At 40.7% G+C, this 17,438-nt stretch overlaps 2 protein-coding genes across 8 annotated transcripts in view; both read left to right on the top strand.

Annotated features, from left to right (window-relative positions):
• Positions 1 to 12,642, top strand: part of LOC115143041 (E3 ubiquitin-protein ligase NRDP1-like) — a 28,337-nt gene extending 15,695 nt beyond the window's left edge. For all 4 annotated transcript variants that reach the window (XM_029683040.2, XM_029683039.2, XM_029683038.2 and 1 more), the window contains 4 exons: positions 1,982 to 2,253; positions 2,554 to 2,689; positions 6,325 to 6,428; positions 9,026 to 12,642. In XM_029683040.2, the coding sequence (XP_029538900.1) occupies positions 1,982 to 2,253; positions 2,554 to 2,689; positions 6,325 to 6,428; positions 9,026 to 9,380 (867 nt within the window). In that variant the 3' untranslated portion in view covers positions 9,381 to 12,642. The remainder of the gene's footprint in view (positions 1 to 1,981; positions 2,254 to 2,553; positions 2,690 to 6,324; positions 6,429 to 9,025) is intronic.
• Positions 12,643 to 14,923: 2,281 nt separating this feature from the next.
• LOC115143040 (diacylglycerol kinase alpha-like) overlaps positions 14,924 to 17,438 on the top strand; it is a 36,750-nt gene continuing 34,235 nt past the window's right edge. For 3 of the 4 annotated variants that reach the window (XM_029683037.2, XM_029683035.2, XM_029683034.2), the window contains exon 1: positions 14,925 to 15,142. The gene's annotated coding sequence lies outside the window, so the exon portion shown is untranslated. Of the gene's footprint in view, positions 15,143 to 17,438 lie in introns of all 4 variants that reach the window. The other variant, XM_029683036.2, reaches the window with a different exon arrangement.

Below are 17,438 nucleotides of genomic sequence, written 5' to 3'. Positions count from 1 at the left end.
GAGACGCATACAGTATACTGAGAGAGAGAGAGGGAATGATTGGAATTGTTTGCTTGCATCTGCACTCGGCTGTGTCTGCTGCTTCCTCTGGCATCCCCTGCATGGGCCTGGACAGATAGTATGTACACTATAATACAGTGCCTTCACATTTTGGTGTTACAGCCTGAATATAAAAAAATTCAGTTATTTTTGTCAATAACATACACACAATACCCCATAATGTCAGTGGAATTATGTTTTTAGACATGTTTACAAATAATAATAACCAATGGAAAGCTGATGTCTTAAGTGAATAATTATTCAACCCCTTTTTATGGCAAACCTAAATAAGTTCAGGAGTACACAATTGCTTAGCAAGTTCACATCAATTACATGGACTCACTCTGTGTGCAATAATAGTGTTTTAATATGATTTTTGAATGACTACCTCATCGCTGTACCCCACACGTACAATTCTCTGTAAGTCCGCCAGTCGAGCAATGCTTGTTGAACACCGATTCAACCACAAAGACCAGGGAAGATTTCCAATGTCTAGCAAAGAATGCCATCTATTGGTAGATGGACTGGTGAATTTATAAATGACACTTTGGATAGTGTATCAATACACCAAGTCATTACGAAGATACAGGTGTGTGTGTAGACCACTGACACACAATCTCTATTTAATCATTTTAAATTCCGGCTGTAATTCAACAAAATGTGGAACAAGTCAAGGGGTGTGAATACTTTCTGAAGGCGCTGTACATCAGAGACCTGAGTGAAAGCTGTGTAATTCCCATGCCCTGCTGAGAGCATTGACATCTTCCAGAATGGGAGGGAGAGAGGGAGTGGAATAAACAGAGGTTAGGTGTGCACAGAGCCATGTATTTAGAGATTTGGGCCATTGAGGTTTCTTTATGATGATGCGTTTACATGACATCGCAACATTCTTTATGGCAGTCATGTTTAGCGAAACAACATTCTTTATGGCAGTCATGTTAGCGAAACAACATTTTTGGTGTGTCTGATTTAAATCATCATGGGAGCATACCAGAGTTGCGACCATTTCTTTTTTATCTTTAGCCATGTTAGCGCCCCATTTGACATTACATGGGGAATATTTATTCCTAGTTAACTGTCTAGAATTGGAACATTATTCAAAGTTATAGAAGTTCTCAACGCTCTAATTACAAGAGTCTGGGTGTGTATCTGAGCGTGTGTTAGTCCCAGTCAGTGTGCTGTGCTGCACTCACTGACCTTGCTGGAGTCCGTGCTGCTGTGTGGACTGTCCCAGGGCTGGGCTGGGTGGTTATAATTTATACTCCCTCTGGGGCCCCAGTATGAATCAGCAGCACTGCAGCATAGAACTCTACTGTAGTGGGAGGAATCAGGACTAGGACTGTCTGAAATGGTACCAGGGCCCTGGTCAAAAGTACTGGACTATATAGGAAATAGGGTGCCATTTCAGACTCACCCAGGGACTGCATGGGAAACGGGGCAAGAAGGTCTCTGGGGAATCCATTGCTACCCAGTAGCGGCTGTAGCTTAGAGCTTTCTTCCTGACTCACCCAGGGACTGTAGTAGGAATGGCTATTGCAGCCAACCGAAGCTAGCCAGCCCGTCGCTAGCTTAGCATCACGCAGTGATCTCATCACTGCCATCTAATGATTTGATCAGTACCGTCACCCCTGCATTGAGATCTTCACACACAGCAGAACTGATATCCCCAAATGTAACCATACTTGCTGAACTCCTCCTTCACTGCTAATGCCTTTAGTTTTTTTTATCATGCCCTCTTCCTCTTGTCATTTTAAGAATTTAATCTTTGAATTAAAATGTCTCTTTCTGCCAACATGTTTTTAACAGCAAAATGGTCATATATTATAGATTTTATATTGACAGAAAATATATTTTTAATAGAAACGTGCATTTTTGTCGGAGCAGGTCAATTAGCATTTGCTCTCCATTTCTTCCTCCGTGTCCCTCCTTCTCCCTCCCTTAGGCCCCTCACTGTGAGCACGCCTTCTGCAATGCCTGCATCACCCAGTGGTTCTCGCAGCAGCAGATATGCCCCGTGGACCGCAGCGTGGTGACGCTGGCCCACCTGCGTCCCGTGCCCCGCATCATGCGCAACATGCTCTCCAAGCTGCAAATCAACTGCGACAACGCCGGCTTTGGCTGCGTTGCCGTGCTGCGCCTGGACCAGCTGCAGTCTCACCTCAGGGACTGCCAGCACAACCCCAAGAGGCCCGTCCAGTGCGAGCAGGGCTGCGGGTGAGTGGTGTTGGCTCCAACAAAGGCGTTCGCCAAAACTCTATTTTGGGGCATGTTTTGTTACTCATTTAAATGATATAGGTAAAGCTGTGAAACTGAATGTCATCTGTATGAGCACAATCAAAGAGGGGGGTGAGAATCAGGTTGGGAAACTCTGCTGTAGGTGAGTAGCGCTACTGGCTCTGGGTTAGTAGGTGTAGGGTATTGGCTAAAGGTTGTAGTTAGTTTACTGGGGCTGTGGGTGAGTTGGTTGCACTAAAAGGCTGTTGCTGAGTTATGTCCTCCCTCTTTCCCCCTCAGTCTGGAGATGCCTAAAGATGAGGCGTCTAGCCATAACTGCATCAAACACCTGCGCAGCGTGGTGCAGCAACAGCAGGGCAAGATCGCAGACCTGGAGAAGGCCTCTGCTGAACACAAGCACCAGCTAGCGGAGCAGGTTTGTGTGTGTCTGCATTTGTACGTATGTGTGCATGTTCGTGCGTATGTGCAGTACCAGTCAAAAGTTTGGATACGCCTACTCATTCCAGGGTTTTTCTTTATTTTCACTATTTTCTACATTGTATAATAATAGTGAAGACGTCAAAACTATGAAATAACACATGGAATCGTGTGGTAACTAAAAAAAGTGTTAAACAAATCAAAATATATTTTATAAGTAGCCACCCTTTGCCTAGATGACAGCTTTGCACACTCTTGGCATTCTCTCCATCAGCTTCATGAGTTAGTCACCTGGAATGCATTTCAATTAACAGGTGTGCCTTGTTAGTTTGTGGACTTTATTTTCTTCTTAATGCATTTGAGCCAATCAGTTGTGTTGTGACAAGGTAGGGGTGGTATAAAGAAGATAACCCTATTTGGTAAAAGACCAAATCCATATTATGGCAAGAACAGCTCAAATAAGCAAAGAGAGATGACAGTCCATTACTTTAAGACATGAAGGTCAGTCAATCTGGAAAATTTCAAGAACTTTGAAAGTTTCTTTAAGTGCAGACGGAAAAAAACACTACTAAAGCACACCAATAAGAAAAAGAGACTTGCTTGGGCTAAGAAACACGAGCAATGGACATTAGACTGATGGTAATCTGTCCTTTTGGTCTGATGAGTCCAAATTTGAGATGTTTGGTTTCAACCCCCATGTCTTTGTGAGACGCATATTAGGTGACGGATGATCTCCGCTTGTGTAGTTCCTACTGTGAAGTATGTAGGTTGGGGTGCTTCACTGGTGACACTGTTAGTGATTTATTTAGAATTCAAGGCACACTTAACCAGTTTGGCTACCACAGCATTCTGCAGCCATACGCCATCCCATCTGGTTTGTGCTTAGTGGGACTATCATTTGTTTTTCAACAGGACAATGACCCAACACACCTCTAGGCAGGGGCGCCGCCAGGGGTTTTGTGCCCCATGAAAAGATATCATTTTGGGCCACACCAACCCTGCGCAATTGCTGTAACCACACACCTCCAGAACCCAATCGACCCATTCAAAGCTTTAAATAACTACCTTTGCATGCTTGCAACTCTGTTGTAGTCCAATATTTACTGTACGATATTTACTGACAGTGAGCTGTGAAAATATACCACTGTGCAGACATGCATGCAACATTCTGCATACAGTGGAATTCACTATTTGACGCAAGACTGATGCCCTCTATAAGAATGGTGCTAAAGGCCATCTAAATGTCATTTTAATGGTAGAATTCTTGAATGGAAAATTCTCTTAACATTAATGAATAACTTAAAATAAATATAACTTAAATATAAATTAACCTCTTCAATTTAAATAAATTATCATCTATAGAATGATATAACAAATAAAATAATAAAACTAAGTATACCTACCACTTTTGAATTAAGTATTACATACCGACTAGAAAATAAGTGGCTGTAAAAGTGGAAATGGAAATAATAAGGCCTGATGGTGGTTCTAGAGGAAAGGTCAAGTGGTCACCAAATCAATATCAATTCTTCAGATTGGGGTCTTGATTGTGCACAACTAATTGTATGGCAATCCAGCCATTACTTTGAGATTTATCCTGTTCTCAGTCTGTTCTCAGTCTTGTTCTCAGCCTGTCGGCATCATGTGATCCAATATCCATAGCCATGCCATTTAACAGTTATCACTGGCCCTTACTCAGCCTTACTCACCAAGAGCCCAGCGCTGAGCCTTCTTGCTAGCAAAGTCACTGATCAAGTCTTTGAAGTCCAGGTTTCTAGCTAACTTGGCTTTCAATGGATAGCATGGCAAGACTGTAATGCCTGTCCTGGGACATAGTGGACCTCATCGTTTTTTCAAATCCATTATAGCTTACTGAAAGCTCTCTCGCCACCAGCAACAGTCACAGGCAGTGTGCAAAATATACGTAATGCAATGCATACTTCTCCAACAATGCTTTGCAGCTGCATCTTACAAATTGCATTCAGGAGACTAAGAGGGGACAAGATACTTCATGATCAGTGGTTGGGATACAGAAGGGACTTTGTCCTCACTACTCTGCCCAACTTTCAGAACAGAAGAAACTTATTCTACAAGTTTTGCAGTGGTGTGGAACCTAGTGTCCAAGTCACTTATGTTGTCTATAGCAGTAAACACTTTTGCTGCACTGTCCTGAGCTGTCTCCTCTTAAGAGGTCTCATGGAATTTCTTCCTTTTCCTCTGGCGGCTGTGTTCCTTGCTAAATTGAGGTGCAACGTCCATTTGCGTAGCAATCAGTGTTTCCTCAGACAGGAGAGACTCCCATCCATCTCTAAGAGCCTGCATCTCTTATTTTAAGGCTCTGATACTGGCTGCCTCTGTCAAGGAGATTTTTCCTGACTGGAGAATCACATTCCTGTCCTCAACGCATTAAAGTACCTGCTATTATGCCAACTGACATGTCATTCAACACAATGCTGCTCACCTCCTTCAGTTGGGAGTAGGGCTGGTTCAGGGGATGGTTACGGGGAGACAGGGCTGCTGAGCCTGAAGCTGCATCTGTTGGGCCTGGCACCAGGTAGGGGCAGTGACAACTGATTTTAGTATGAATAGCTTGCTAAAAGTTGGCCTGCATTGATTAAATGTCGGCTAAAAGAGGAGCGAAATGTAACCACTCAATTTTTGTGAAGTGATTAAGTAGCTATGGACTAAGCCAACAGGTTAATTTCCTCCACTCACGGATACACCCACCTTCCTTCTTTTCTTTCTTTTTGTTTTTGGAAGACAGATTTTTTTTTAAGACATGATGCTCCACTGGCTCTCTCTCCTCACTCGCAATTCACAGCTAGCAAGTACTGTTCACGCCTGGTTTCGGGGCAGGACTGAATTATTTCATGTAAATCGAGGAAGGGGCAATACAGAGGCTCTCTGGATGTTTTAATTTTTGCCAAAAACAAGAAAAGAAAAAGAAACCGTTAGATTTGTAAATAAAATATTATATTAATGATGATAGGTACGTTTTCTTCAATATTAAATTAACCTAATGTTCTAAATTTTTTAGGGCTCCTGTTAGTCACAGGCCCTTAGAATCGTCCTAACTTTCCCCCCTATACGGCGCCCCTGCCTCCAGGCTGTGTAAGGGCAATTTGACCAAGGAGGGTGGTTGTGTGCTGCATCAGATGACCAGGCCTCCACAATCACCTCAACCCAATTGAGATAATTTGGGATGGGTTGGACTGCAGAGTGAAGAAAAACAGCCAACAAGTGCCCTGCATATGTGGGAACTCCTTTAAGACTGTTGGAAAAGCATTCCAGGTGAAGCTGGTTGAGAGAAAGCCAAGAGTGTGCAAAAGGTGGCTACTTTGAAGAATCTCAAATATAAAATATATTTTGTTTAACTTGTTTGGTTACTACATGATTCCATATGTGTTATTTCATAGTTTCATAGTCTTCACTATTATTCTACAATGTAGAAAATAGTAACGCATAAAGAAAAAACCTTGAATGAGTATTGTGTGTCCAAACTTTTGACTGGTACTGTAAGTGTGCTTATGCTTTCACTGGTGTGTGTCAGTGCCTGCACATCTGAGTCTATCTGGTTGATATTGCGTCAGCATTGTCTGCTAGCCCATTGTGGTGTCTCCTCTCTGCCTCCAGAAACGGGACATCCAGTTACTGAAGGCGTACATGAGGGCCATCCGCAGTGCCAACCCCAACCTGCAGAACCTGGAGGACACCATTGAGTACAATGAGATCCTGGAGTGAGTGGATTATTAAGCACTGTGGTGCACAGAACACTTCACAATCAGACAGTATAACTTACTATGCTGTAGGGGGCTGCATTCCCGCGGGACCCGACAGATCATTGCGGCGCGGTCAACATTTTTCATGCTTCGGTCAGTCAGACAGACAACTTTGGGATTCAAATATTTTTGGGTCCTGCAGATTAAGGCTATTTGGAAACGGTCATCTTTCTGTTTTGTATGCGTTAGCCAATCTATTGTATTAAAATCACCTCTTTGTCACACTATTCACCCTCATAATTCTCTGCTTCAAGTTCAGTATCCTATGGGCTACCTCTCCTAGTTGGGCATTCAAGATCAAGTGCACTTAAGGCTATATACAGTGCCTTCATAAAGTTTCACACACCTTTACCTTTTCCCCATTTTTGTTGTTACAGCCTTTTTTTTTATATATATATTTTTTTAAATGGTTTAAATGGAGATTTTGTGTCACTGGTCTACACACAATACCCCATAAAGTTGAATTATGTTCTTAGAAAATTTGACAAATTAATTAAAAATTAAAAGCTGATATGTCTTGTCAATCAATAAGTATTCAACCCCTTTGTTATGTATGGCAAGCCTAAATAAGTTCAGGAGTAAAAATGTGCTTAATTCACAAGTTGCATGGACTTACTCTGTCTGCAATAACAGTGTTTAACATTAATATTTTTGGAATGACTCTGTCCCCAACACATACAATTATCAGTTGAGCAGTGAATTTCAAACACCGATTCAACCACAGAGACCAGGGAAGTTTTTCAATGCCTCGGAAAGAAGGGCACCTATTGGTAGATTCTTAAAAAAACAGACATTGAATATTCCTTTGAGCATGGTGAAGTTATTAATTACACTTTGGATGGTGTATCAAGTCACTACTAAGATACAGGCATCCTTCCTAACTCAGTTGCCGGAGAGGAAGGAAACCGCTCAGGGATTTCACCATGAGGCCAATGGTGACTTTAAAATAGTTAGAGTTGAATGACTATGATCGGAGAACTGAGGATGGGTCAACAACATTGTAGTTACTCTACAATACTAACCTAATTGACATAGTTAAAATAAGGAACTCTGCACAGAATAAAAAATATTCCAAAACATGCATCCTGTTTACAAAATGTGGAGTAAATCAAGGGTCATGAATACTTTCTGAAGGCACTGTATGTGTAGTCTCAATTAAATGCATGGGCCGACATGCACGGCACAGTTACAGGGATTTTGTTTGCCATTAAAATCCTTGGGCTGGCTGGCTTTAAAACATTTTTTTTTAAATAAATTACAAAAAAAATCAGTACTGATTTTGTTTGAGCAAAGGAACACAGCATTAGCCATGGCAAAATACATTGAATTGTAGGAAATTTGCTTTAAAACGGCAACATTTTCTCTCAGCTCCATGAAGAAATGTGTAGAATTGCAGGAAATTGGCTTAAAAATGCATCAATGTCTATCTACACTGCCAAGATGGGGGGTCCTCTAAAATGTTATCTGAACTGCCAACTCCAACTCCACCACCTAAGCCCCTTTTTTGATCCAGAAAAACCCAGAGTTATCTTTCCAAGGAAGTTAACATAAATATGATTTAGGCTACAGTGTCTGGAAATAAATATTGATAATGAAACGAAGTGGAGGGTGCTCAACCAACATGACTCAAGGTGCAACCAAAAAAATGCTATCATCATTTAAAAGGAAAAGGCACCTTTCCCGTTTTATCAGCTTAAATATTAATACCCCTTTTTTTTGTGTATCTCTGCCACAAATAGTCCCGCTCCGAGAAGGTGGGTCATAGGCTATGCAAAATGTAAGCGAATGTGCATGTGTCCACTCATCATTCTTACTGCTTCAAGTTCAGAAGCCTACTTCTCCTCTCCTAGTTAGGAGATCAGATGCGCGTGTGGTCTTTAAATAGAGCAGGCTATATGCATGGGCGGAGCAGCACGTGGTACTTATCTTTCCAAGGGAAATGTACTTCCTAAATATGATGTAAGCTATAGTTTAGGCCTACTACATTGACTGGAAATAAATATTGGTCACCCATATTTGTCTCTGCCTGCAAATCGTCCCGCTCCTATTAAGGTAGGCGATGTTATACAAAATACATAGTTTAAGAGAAAGTCAGTTCTTGTTTCAACTCTCTTTCAAACTACGTCTAGCCTAGTGGCTGATGTAGCCCAGTACCTAATACTGATAGCCTAATGTAATGGACCACGTGAGAATCTCTGGTAACCTATTTCTTGGATTATTTTTTGCAAATTTGAATATTGCCTATCGAGTGCAACATTGCTGGGACCATTGCTGCTCAGCGAGGTGTGTCACATATGCCTAAAATAACATTTGGGTGACTGCGGTCGGCTTCACTACCAGTTCTTGTTGATGGGAGTTGGACAAAAAGCCAGCGGGAGCAGGCGGGTGCGGTATGAAAAGCTGCATGAGGGGGATGAAGAAATCAGTTCTGCGCAGACCTCTGCTACGCTGCAACACTTTCCACTTTTGTGGCATATTCATGAATTATGTTGATTATAATAACCATTATAATAGCCCAACTCTCCTCTCATCCTCCCCTCTACCTCTCCTCCTAGGTGGGTGAACTCCCTCCAGCCGGCTCGCGTCACCCGCTGGGGCGGCATGATCTCAACGCCAGACGCTGTCCTCCAGGCGGTCATCAAACGCTCGCTCATCGACAGCGGCTGCCCGCCTTCCATCGTCAACGACCTTATCGAGAATGCCCACGAGAGGAACTGGCCCGCCGGCCTGGCCACGCTGGAAACGCGGCAGATGAACCGGCGCTACTATGAGAATTACGTGGCCAAGCGTATCCCGGGGAAACAGGCGGTGGTGGTGATGGCCTGTGAGAACCAGCATATGGGGGAGGACATGATCCTGGAGCCAGGCCTGGTCATGATCTTTGCCCATGGGGTGGAGGAGATACTATGATCCGGCTGGGGGGAGGGAGCAGCGGATGCTATGACACTTATGTCTGCGTACTGAATGGCACCCTATTCCCCATAGGCCCTGGTCAAAAGTAGTGCAACTATATAGGGAATAGGGTGCCATTTTGAATGTAGCCTATGACACAGCAAGAGCAGGGGAAGATCCTATGACAGAGCAGGTTTTAAGAAGATGATATGACACCAATAGAAGGCTTTAGAGGGTTAAGGGGGGGGGGGGAGAGAAAGAGTCTCCAACTAAGAGGGAAGAGGAAATAGAAGTGTGAAGGGTAAACATCCTGAAGGAGACACACTAAATCAGGATTACCCTGCTCTCTCTGCCTTAAACACGTTTTTTATTTAGAGAAATTAAAACTTAACATGGATTGATCAATCATAGGAAGAAACAAACAAGATTGTAGCATAATCTGCCTTCTCCCCGCCCCCACTGCTGCTGACAAAATATCCCATTGGTTGACTATAATGAGATGACTCATCGGCCCCCTCTATAGTTTCCAGTTATACATGATTCATAGAGAATTATAGAGGCCTCTAGTGGCCAAAAGGCCGTATTAGCATGGGCAGCGCCATTGAGGCCTTCCACCATTTTAATGTCGTCAACTGGGTGGGACTTCCAACATCATTGGCTGGTGAACCTGTTGGAGTCATGTCCAAAATTGACTACTTCAAAATTGAGATTGCCTCAATGGCACTGCCCATGCTGTCAGATGCTATAATGGCACAGAAACAAAAGGTCCTTTCTCTCTATGGTGTGACTTCATCAGAAATTCATTTATCAATAATAAAGCTAACATATATACAATCTAAGCATACTTCATTGCAAAGTCCAAAAACATTTTCATTTTTTTTTATTGAGACTATCTGTTTGATTTCAAGTCAACACATTTCTTCAGATTGTTCTTAAGAAAGCTCAGGACCCCTTTGAGACAGATGTTTTCTTTAGCTCTCTGTATCTATTACCATGGCATTCTCTCTTTGGGCCAGAAAATGTGGGTTATTTCCTGCTTAGGAGAAGGAATGCATGCTGGGATTGGTTAAGTGAATCCTATTGGATGTGCTCTGCTGTATGTGAGCCCTGGGAGGCACATAGAAAGGGGGAACTGCTGAACATAAACACAGAGCACGTGGCTCGCCATTGTTTGCAAGGACGTTTGGACCAACTACATTTCCCATCATTACTGCATCACCTTCCTCTTTGTCAACAACAGACCTTGTTCCTCCTCGGGATGCAGAGCTGATCAAGAATGTCACTCAAACGGTGGGAAAAGGAGTAGTGGATGGACAGAGTCCTGGTGAAGGGTGTGGACTTGGATTTTTTTTAAATTTTAAAAATTGACGGACTTGAGTTTCATGCCTTATATTTTTGTAAAGTTATTGTGTATTTGATTTTCTGAGTTATTGAGTGTCCTATGTTGAACTTTTTCTTTTATGATGCTATCTATATAGTTGGTGTGAAGTGGGTCCAATTTGTATGAAAACAAAGCATTTTATCCACAGCAATTATGTAAAAATTTACATCAACCAAAAGACTTCGGTTTTTGTTAAATTATTTTAATTTGGTTTACCTTGTCAAAAAGCATAAACCTAACACCACCGTATGTCATGTAGCTTATTCTAATATTTTGTGTCCAGTCGTACATTAAGTACTTCTCTGTGGCGTTGGTGATTTGTAATGTTGTTCCCGGATGAGGTTAGGTGATTTGTCACCCTGAATACATCACCACAGTGAGCAAAGATGTTACTGCTACTTTTTTCCCTAACAATTTAGACTATTCTGGCTTAAATCATTCAAGCAGTGATAGTCTACTGGCATGCTTTCATTTCAGCATTTTTATTGATTATTGTATAACTCACTTGTTCGTTTGCGAACAAAACTATTGATTTGTGTTACTTCCAACCACCAACTAATGAACACAAGTTCACACACACATTTTACCTCTGCTTATTCTGGAAATGAATTAAATTCATTTTCTGGGGGTGACTGAATAAAAATTGACACACACACACACACACACACTCAGAGGAAGTAGTTGAAGCTTAACCAAGGTCTAGACTCCTCCTGAGAGCTGCTACAAAGCTGGAACATAGCCTTAATCCACTTCCTCACTCTGCATGGCTGGCTCTCTTTGCTCTGTCAGTTAGGTGCCTTGATATGATACATGTATGGAACTAAAACTCCGGTCCTGAAGGGCTGTGTGTCGAGCCAAGTATACATCTCAAGCTGTTTTTTTGTTGTTGTTTTTTTACATTTCCTTTAATGGTATTGTACTCTTACTTCTTTTGGATACCCAAATCAAAGGCTTGTAAAGTGATTTGAAGTAACTGGGTTAGTGAGATGAGATCACTAAGTAGCTTGTCGAGCATAGGTACACACAAACATCCCTCCAAGACTTGCGTTTCAGATCCTTGCTATTATTCTTTGTAGTGTTATGTGGCTTTGTCACCTGTGCAGATTCAGTTAGAATCAATGGTATGAATAGAGGGCTTTGTTGTCTTTTCCTAGAGGATGGATGAACTACAATACGGTCAACAAAAAGGAGATGGACAAAGTGTTGATAAAACTTCTGAATAATTAATGAAGGATTAATGGCTAGAACCTCCACTTTACTATTCACAAATCTAGAGAGCAATGAGAGACTGGGAAAATATATATTTTAATGTTAAATACTGCAATCTAGGGTGTATTTACTAGGAACCAAATGCAAGCAAACGGGTCAAAACGAGGACGGCTTGACCTGAACTTGTCCAATAAGAAAGGGCTGGTTTTAGTTATGTTTTCCGTTGCGAAACGTTTTGCTACATGCCCTTAGGAATACACCCCTGTAGTCAAGAACTGACTGGGGTGTATTCATTATGTCTTGCAATGGAAATGTTTACCGTTTGATGCAAACAGGGAGAGCCCTACCTGAATTTGTCCAATAGAAACTAGTTTCCATTGCAAAACATCTTCTGTTTGCAGTGAACGGGATCGCAACAGAATCTGTGTAATGAATACACCTGTCTGCCTTTTTCACTTATTCATATGCAGTAGTCTTGTGAATGTTGTGTGTGTTACTGTGATGATGATGATGATTAATAATACCACAGAACTGGGGAAGAATTACACATTTATTGTAAATTTAAGATTTATTGTAAATAGCTCGCTATCATATCAATATACATATACTGAGGCACTTCGATTTCTGTATCTATCCATATAAATTTAGATTTTGTGAGATTTGTGGTTTCATTAAAAGCTGATAAGAATTCCTGGTTGTTTGGAATGTTGTATTATGTTAATTTATTTTATTACTAAACCTTTTGTATATATAAATAAGGGAATTAAATGTATTTCCAAATACAAGGATACAAGGGGAAATCTTTCCCCGTGAAAAACATTCAAGTATAAAGGCCTAAACCACATATGTCAGAGTCAAGGCCCGCGGGCCACATCCGGCCCGCAAGAAGGTTTTTTACGGCCCCTGGGATGATCTTGATTTATTATTAGAACCGGCCCGCAGCAAGCCGGCAGCCCGCAGATCTTTTACACGCACCAATACTACATTTCCCACAATGCAAAGGTGACGCACCGAGCAGTAGGCTGCTTCATTTCAATATTTATTGGCACAGCAGTCGTCAGCATCACAGTAAAATTAACTTTCAGATACCCATCAAAAATGGCAAAACGGAAGGTGGATACTGAGAACCGGGGGTTTCAAACAAGGTGGGAGTCGGAGTATATGTTCACGAAGGTAGCTGGAAAACCTGTGTGTCTTCTGTGTGGAGAAAGTGTGGCGGTACTGAAAGAGTATAATCTGAGACGACATTATGAAACGAAACACGCGGACAAAAACAAGAATATGGACATGGAACAAAGGCTACAAAAGGCAGAGGAATTAAAACGAGGCCTCCTTTGATTAATAGATTTTTGCACTTTATTTTTTTGTATTTCAATCCAATTATATTTTAAAAATATTTCAGTTGAGTGGATGATAGAAAATTGCTATTATTGTTTTTTCTTTGAAGTAAATTTAGCCCACTTTTGCTAAAATAGAAAATATAGTCTACTGATGGTGCCTTGAATACCGGTTTCTTTCATTTAATGTTCATGTTATGGGGATATTTATATAAAGGAAATTTGTCTTTTGTGTCTGTTGAAAATTAAAGATTACTGACAGAGCCATAAGAAAAGAAAATATTGCTTTATTTATCTGATCATATTGTAATATATTTGTTAGGTTTTCAGTAGGTTCAATTAGGTTCACTAGACTATATGCGTCATTTAAAAAATTTTCAATGAACATTCGAACAGTCCGGCCCTCGTCTTGTAGCTGATTTTTTTATTTGGCCCTCCGTCCATTTGACTTTGACACCCCTGGCCTAAACCATGTTTCAACTTGTTTATGTATTGAAGTCATATTGATGATGAAATATTCCACCTGCATTTTATTTATTTGTTATTAGCGTCAAATATAACTAAATATACAGTCATACTTTACAACACATACAAAAAAAGAAACTTTATACTCAGGGATATAAATCTAATTTTATTGGTCACATGCAGATGTTATTGCGGGTGTAGCGAAATGATTGTAATACACATTTAAACAAAAATACATAAGACTTCACAGGTATTTCGTAGTTTTTTTTTTATTCCATTTTAAAAACTAAGAATCTTGGCTTTTCTTTAGTCCACCTGCATGTATGTATAACATATTTACCATACATAAAGATATTAATTATGCATATTTTGTTCTGATCTAAATCCTGGTTATTAAATAAAAGTAAAACATCTTTACCATCAAGCTTAGCCCTATCACCAATTGATCTAAAAATAAATGCTCAAGATCTGTCCCAAAAAATCTTTGTACAAATACAATAATAGAATAAATGGCCGTTTTTCATCTGCCCTGTGATTGTAGCCTGGCTGACGCGACCCACGTGACTCACAGCGCAAGGAGAGCTGGGGTGTAATCATTAGTCCGAACAGTTGCAAAACGTTCAACGAGAGTTTCTATTGGACAAATCTAGGTAGCTGCCTCCCCGTTCTGCTAAGGCATTACAATGAATCCTGTCGATGGGCGGGGCGCCCTCAAAGGCACATGAGCCTGAGGATGTGACTGAAGGAGGGGTTGTTTTGATTTATTTTTGTATTTGGTAGTATCTCAATACCCCGTACCGTAGGTGGCGGCAATACACCAATATATGTAGTCTGCCATAAAACTTTTAAAGAAGAACAATCGGTGTAATAAATAAAAACGTGTTTTCGATTTAGGTGTCAGCCAGACTACTGTGATTTTTTTTTTATTGCCCCCATATTGTAACAAAGTTAACATATTCACTACATTGTATTCTTCCTCACCTGTCCATTCGATAACAATTCCGTGGCTCTTGTATTTTTAATCTGCAGTAGCCTATTCTGTCAATTATCCATTGTCAAACGCCACCTCTGTCACAATGGATTACGTTACCCCTTAAATTACACTCCATTTCCCAAAATGTAGATAGGGACTGTCCTATAATACTGTCACCAAGCGGGTGCTAGTGTAATTGTCGCAAACTGCAAGCCCTTCCCCGCCCACTAATCCCTTGGATTTATATAATGCTCTAATACACTAACAACATCTGCTCATTTAGTTGTGGCCATAGTAGTCGCGTAGCCGTCCTAACCATCCATATTCGACCGAATTCTACTGTGGATAGCGGGTTTCTTTCGGGTCCACTTGTCCCTCGTCACCAGAGCCATCCATTAGGACGCACTTCACCAAAGTAAGCTGTTATTACATTCCCTTACAATTGATTCGTCTTCACCTGTAAACAATGAGTGTAGCCTATTGAAAGAGCAATGACCATTTGTCGATACCACGCAATGTGTAGGCTTTGGCACCCGAGGGTTTTTTAATTGTTTAAAAAAATATATATTTTCCATAAAAGGTCAAACAACATATTTTGTCTATGCCAGCCTATCACCGCGCCCTGGACTTGTTTGACTAACAACTTGGAACTGATTTTGGCCACTTTAGTCTACAGTGTAATTTTATGTTCGACCTGTAAGACTTCCAATGCAATCCATTGTCATTATTTCTCAACTCAAATTTGTATATATATTGGTTCATCTGTGTAGGCTACATATGGAATGATTTATACAGAACAAAATATACATTCCATATAAAAGTAGTTTTAAGGATGCTTGTGCTTTTCATACCTTCTGCTCTTAGACCAGTTTCCCTACCATTCCCACTATTTCCTCATGGGATCCTGCTTTGTCAAAATTGTAGTGTAGGTAAAGTGTGTAGGTGACTGATTGAGTAACTCATTGTATTTGATCCTTGAGTCAGCCATGCATTAGAGATGCCACAACTTCATCTCCTCATACTAGATCAAAGCTGGTGTCAAGAATCATGACGTTGGTATACTGTAGCCCACTACTGTATGTCAGCAGTTTTTCTCAAACTGGGTTTCTAAAATATTTAATCTGACATTACTCTGTTAATCCAGTAAAGGACATTACAGGATGTACCCTGTCAAGATAGAATCAAATCAAATCAGGGAGTTAAACAATATACCCTTAATCCCAATGTTTGACAATTAACCCAAAACCTTCACGCCTCTGAATTATTGTATTTTCTCTTTTTGTCATTTTGGTGTAATGTAATGTATTCTATTGTCAATTACTTTCATATAAAAAGGATACCTCTGGAATGTGATTTTAGGCTTATGTGTGTAAACTTCAATTGCAATGCAGGTGCTTCTACACCTGCATTGCTTGCTGTTTGGGGTTTTAGGCTGGGTTTCTGTACAGCACTTTGAGATATCAGCTGATGTAAGAAGGGCTATATAAATACATTTGATTTGATTTGAATTGATTTAGTGACATCCTCAAATGTAGTTATGAAATGAGCAGCAGTGTGCATTATAGTCTGTTGTTGATTCTCTCTTAAGTAATTTGATTTTCCACAAAGGTTTCCAGGCCATCGGAACAAAGTACTGACGTAGAATGAAGACATTTTCCTTGGGTGATGAGAGTCATGCTCAAATGATTCCCTTAATTGGACGAGTAAACCCAAACAGGCAGGATTCCACTGCCTGGGCCAGCTGGAGATTCGCCATCACATTTTGCCAGTCTCTTTTCATCTGAGTATGAAACTAGAATGTGTCCCTCAGGGATGTATTTGATTAGAACATGGTTTTGACGTTATCTTGAGATGGGGTGTGAGGAAATAACAAATGTGATAGGCATTAAGGAATTTAGGGCTTAAGTACGGTAGGAAAATGACACACTGGTATGGAACTACACTGAGTGTACAAAACATTAATAACATCTGCTCTTTCCATGACAGACTGACCAGGTGAAAGCTATGATCCCTTATTGATGTCACTTGTTAAATCCACTTCAATCAGTGTAGATCAGGCCTGGGCAATTATTTTCCATGGAGGGCCACATTAGAATATATTTTTGTTATTGCGGGCCAGAATCATATTACAGGATTATACATCATGTGTATGACTCTGTTGACAGATATATCTACTGTAAATCACATCCAGATATGCTACTTATTTAACTTTTTTAACATGCACAGAAATAAACTACATCCATGTTCTCCCTTTGATAGGTATTTTCATTATTAAACATGCAATGAACTACATGGAGGGAAAAGTACACTGTGCATTCAGCACCACGGACAGAACTCTTGTTAACGGATATGCACGAGAAAGAGAGAGAGCTCAACATTAAATTTAAACTACTCAATCAGTGTGAGGAGTGAAGTCTCTGATGGGCATTGACTAGAGCAGTGAAGCCTGGTATAGTTTGTTGCGTCGCTATGCGCAGGATTGCTGAGAGGTGAGAGTCAGTAAGAGATGATCTGTGCCTTGACTTATTATATTCCATCACTGAAAATGTCTGTTCACATACATAAATTGACCCAAACACTACAAACATCTTCTGAGCATGACTTCTAATCCTTAGAAAGTTTTGTTCATCGAGAGAGGCATAGAACATCGTCAGTGACATTGTTTTGAATAGTTCTCCAATCACTGCATCAGACTGGAGATCGATAAATTC

This window comes from Oncorhynchus nerka, linkage group LG15 (genome assembly GCF_034236695.1).
Source record: "Oncorhynchus nerka isolate Pitt River linkage group LG15, Oner_Uvic_2.0, whole genome shotgun sequence".
Lineage (NCBI taxonomy): Eukaryota > Metazoa > Chordata > Actinopteri > Salmoniformes > Salmonidae > Oncorhynchus > Oncorhynchus nerka.
This window is presented reverse-complemented; position numbering and strand designations above follow the sequence as displayed.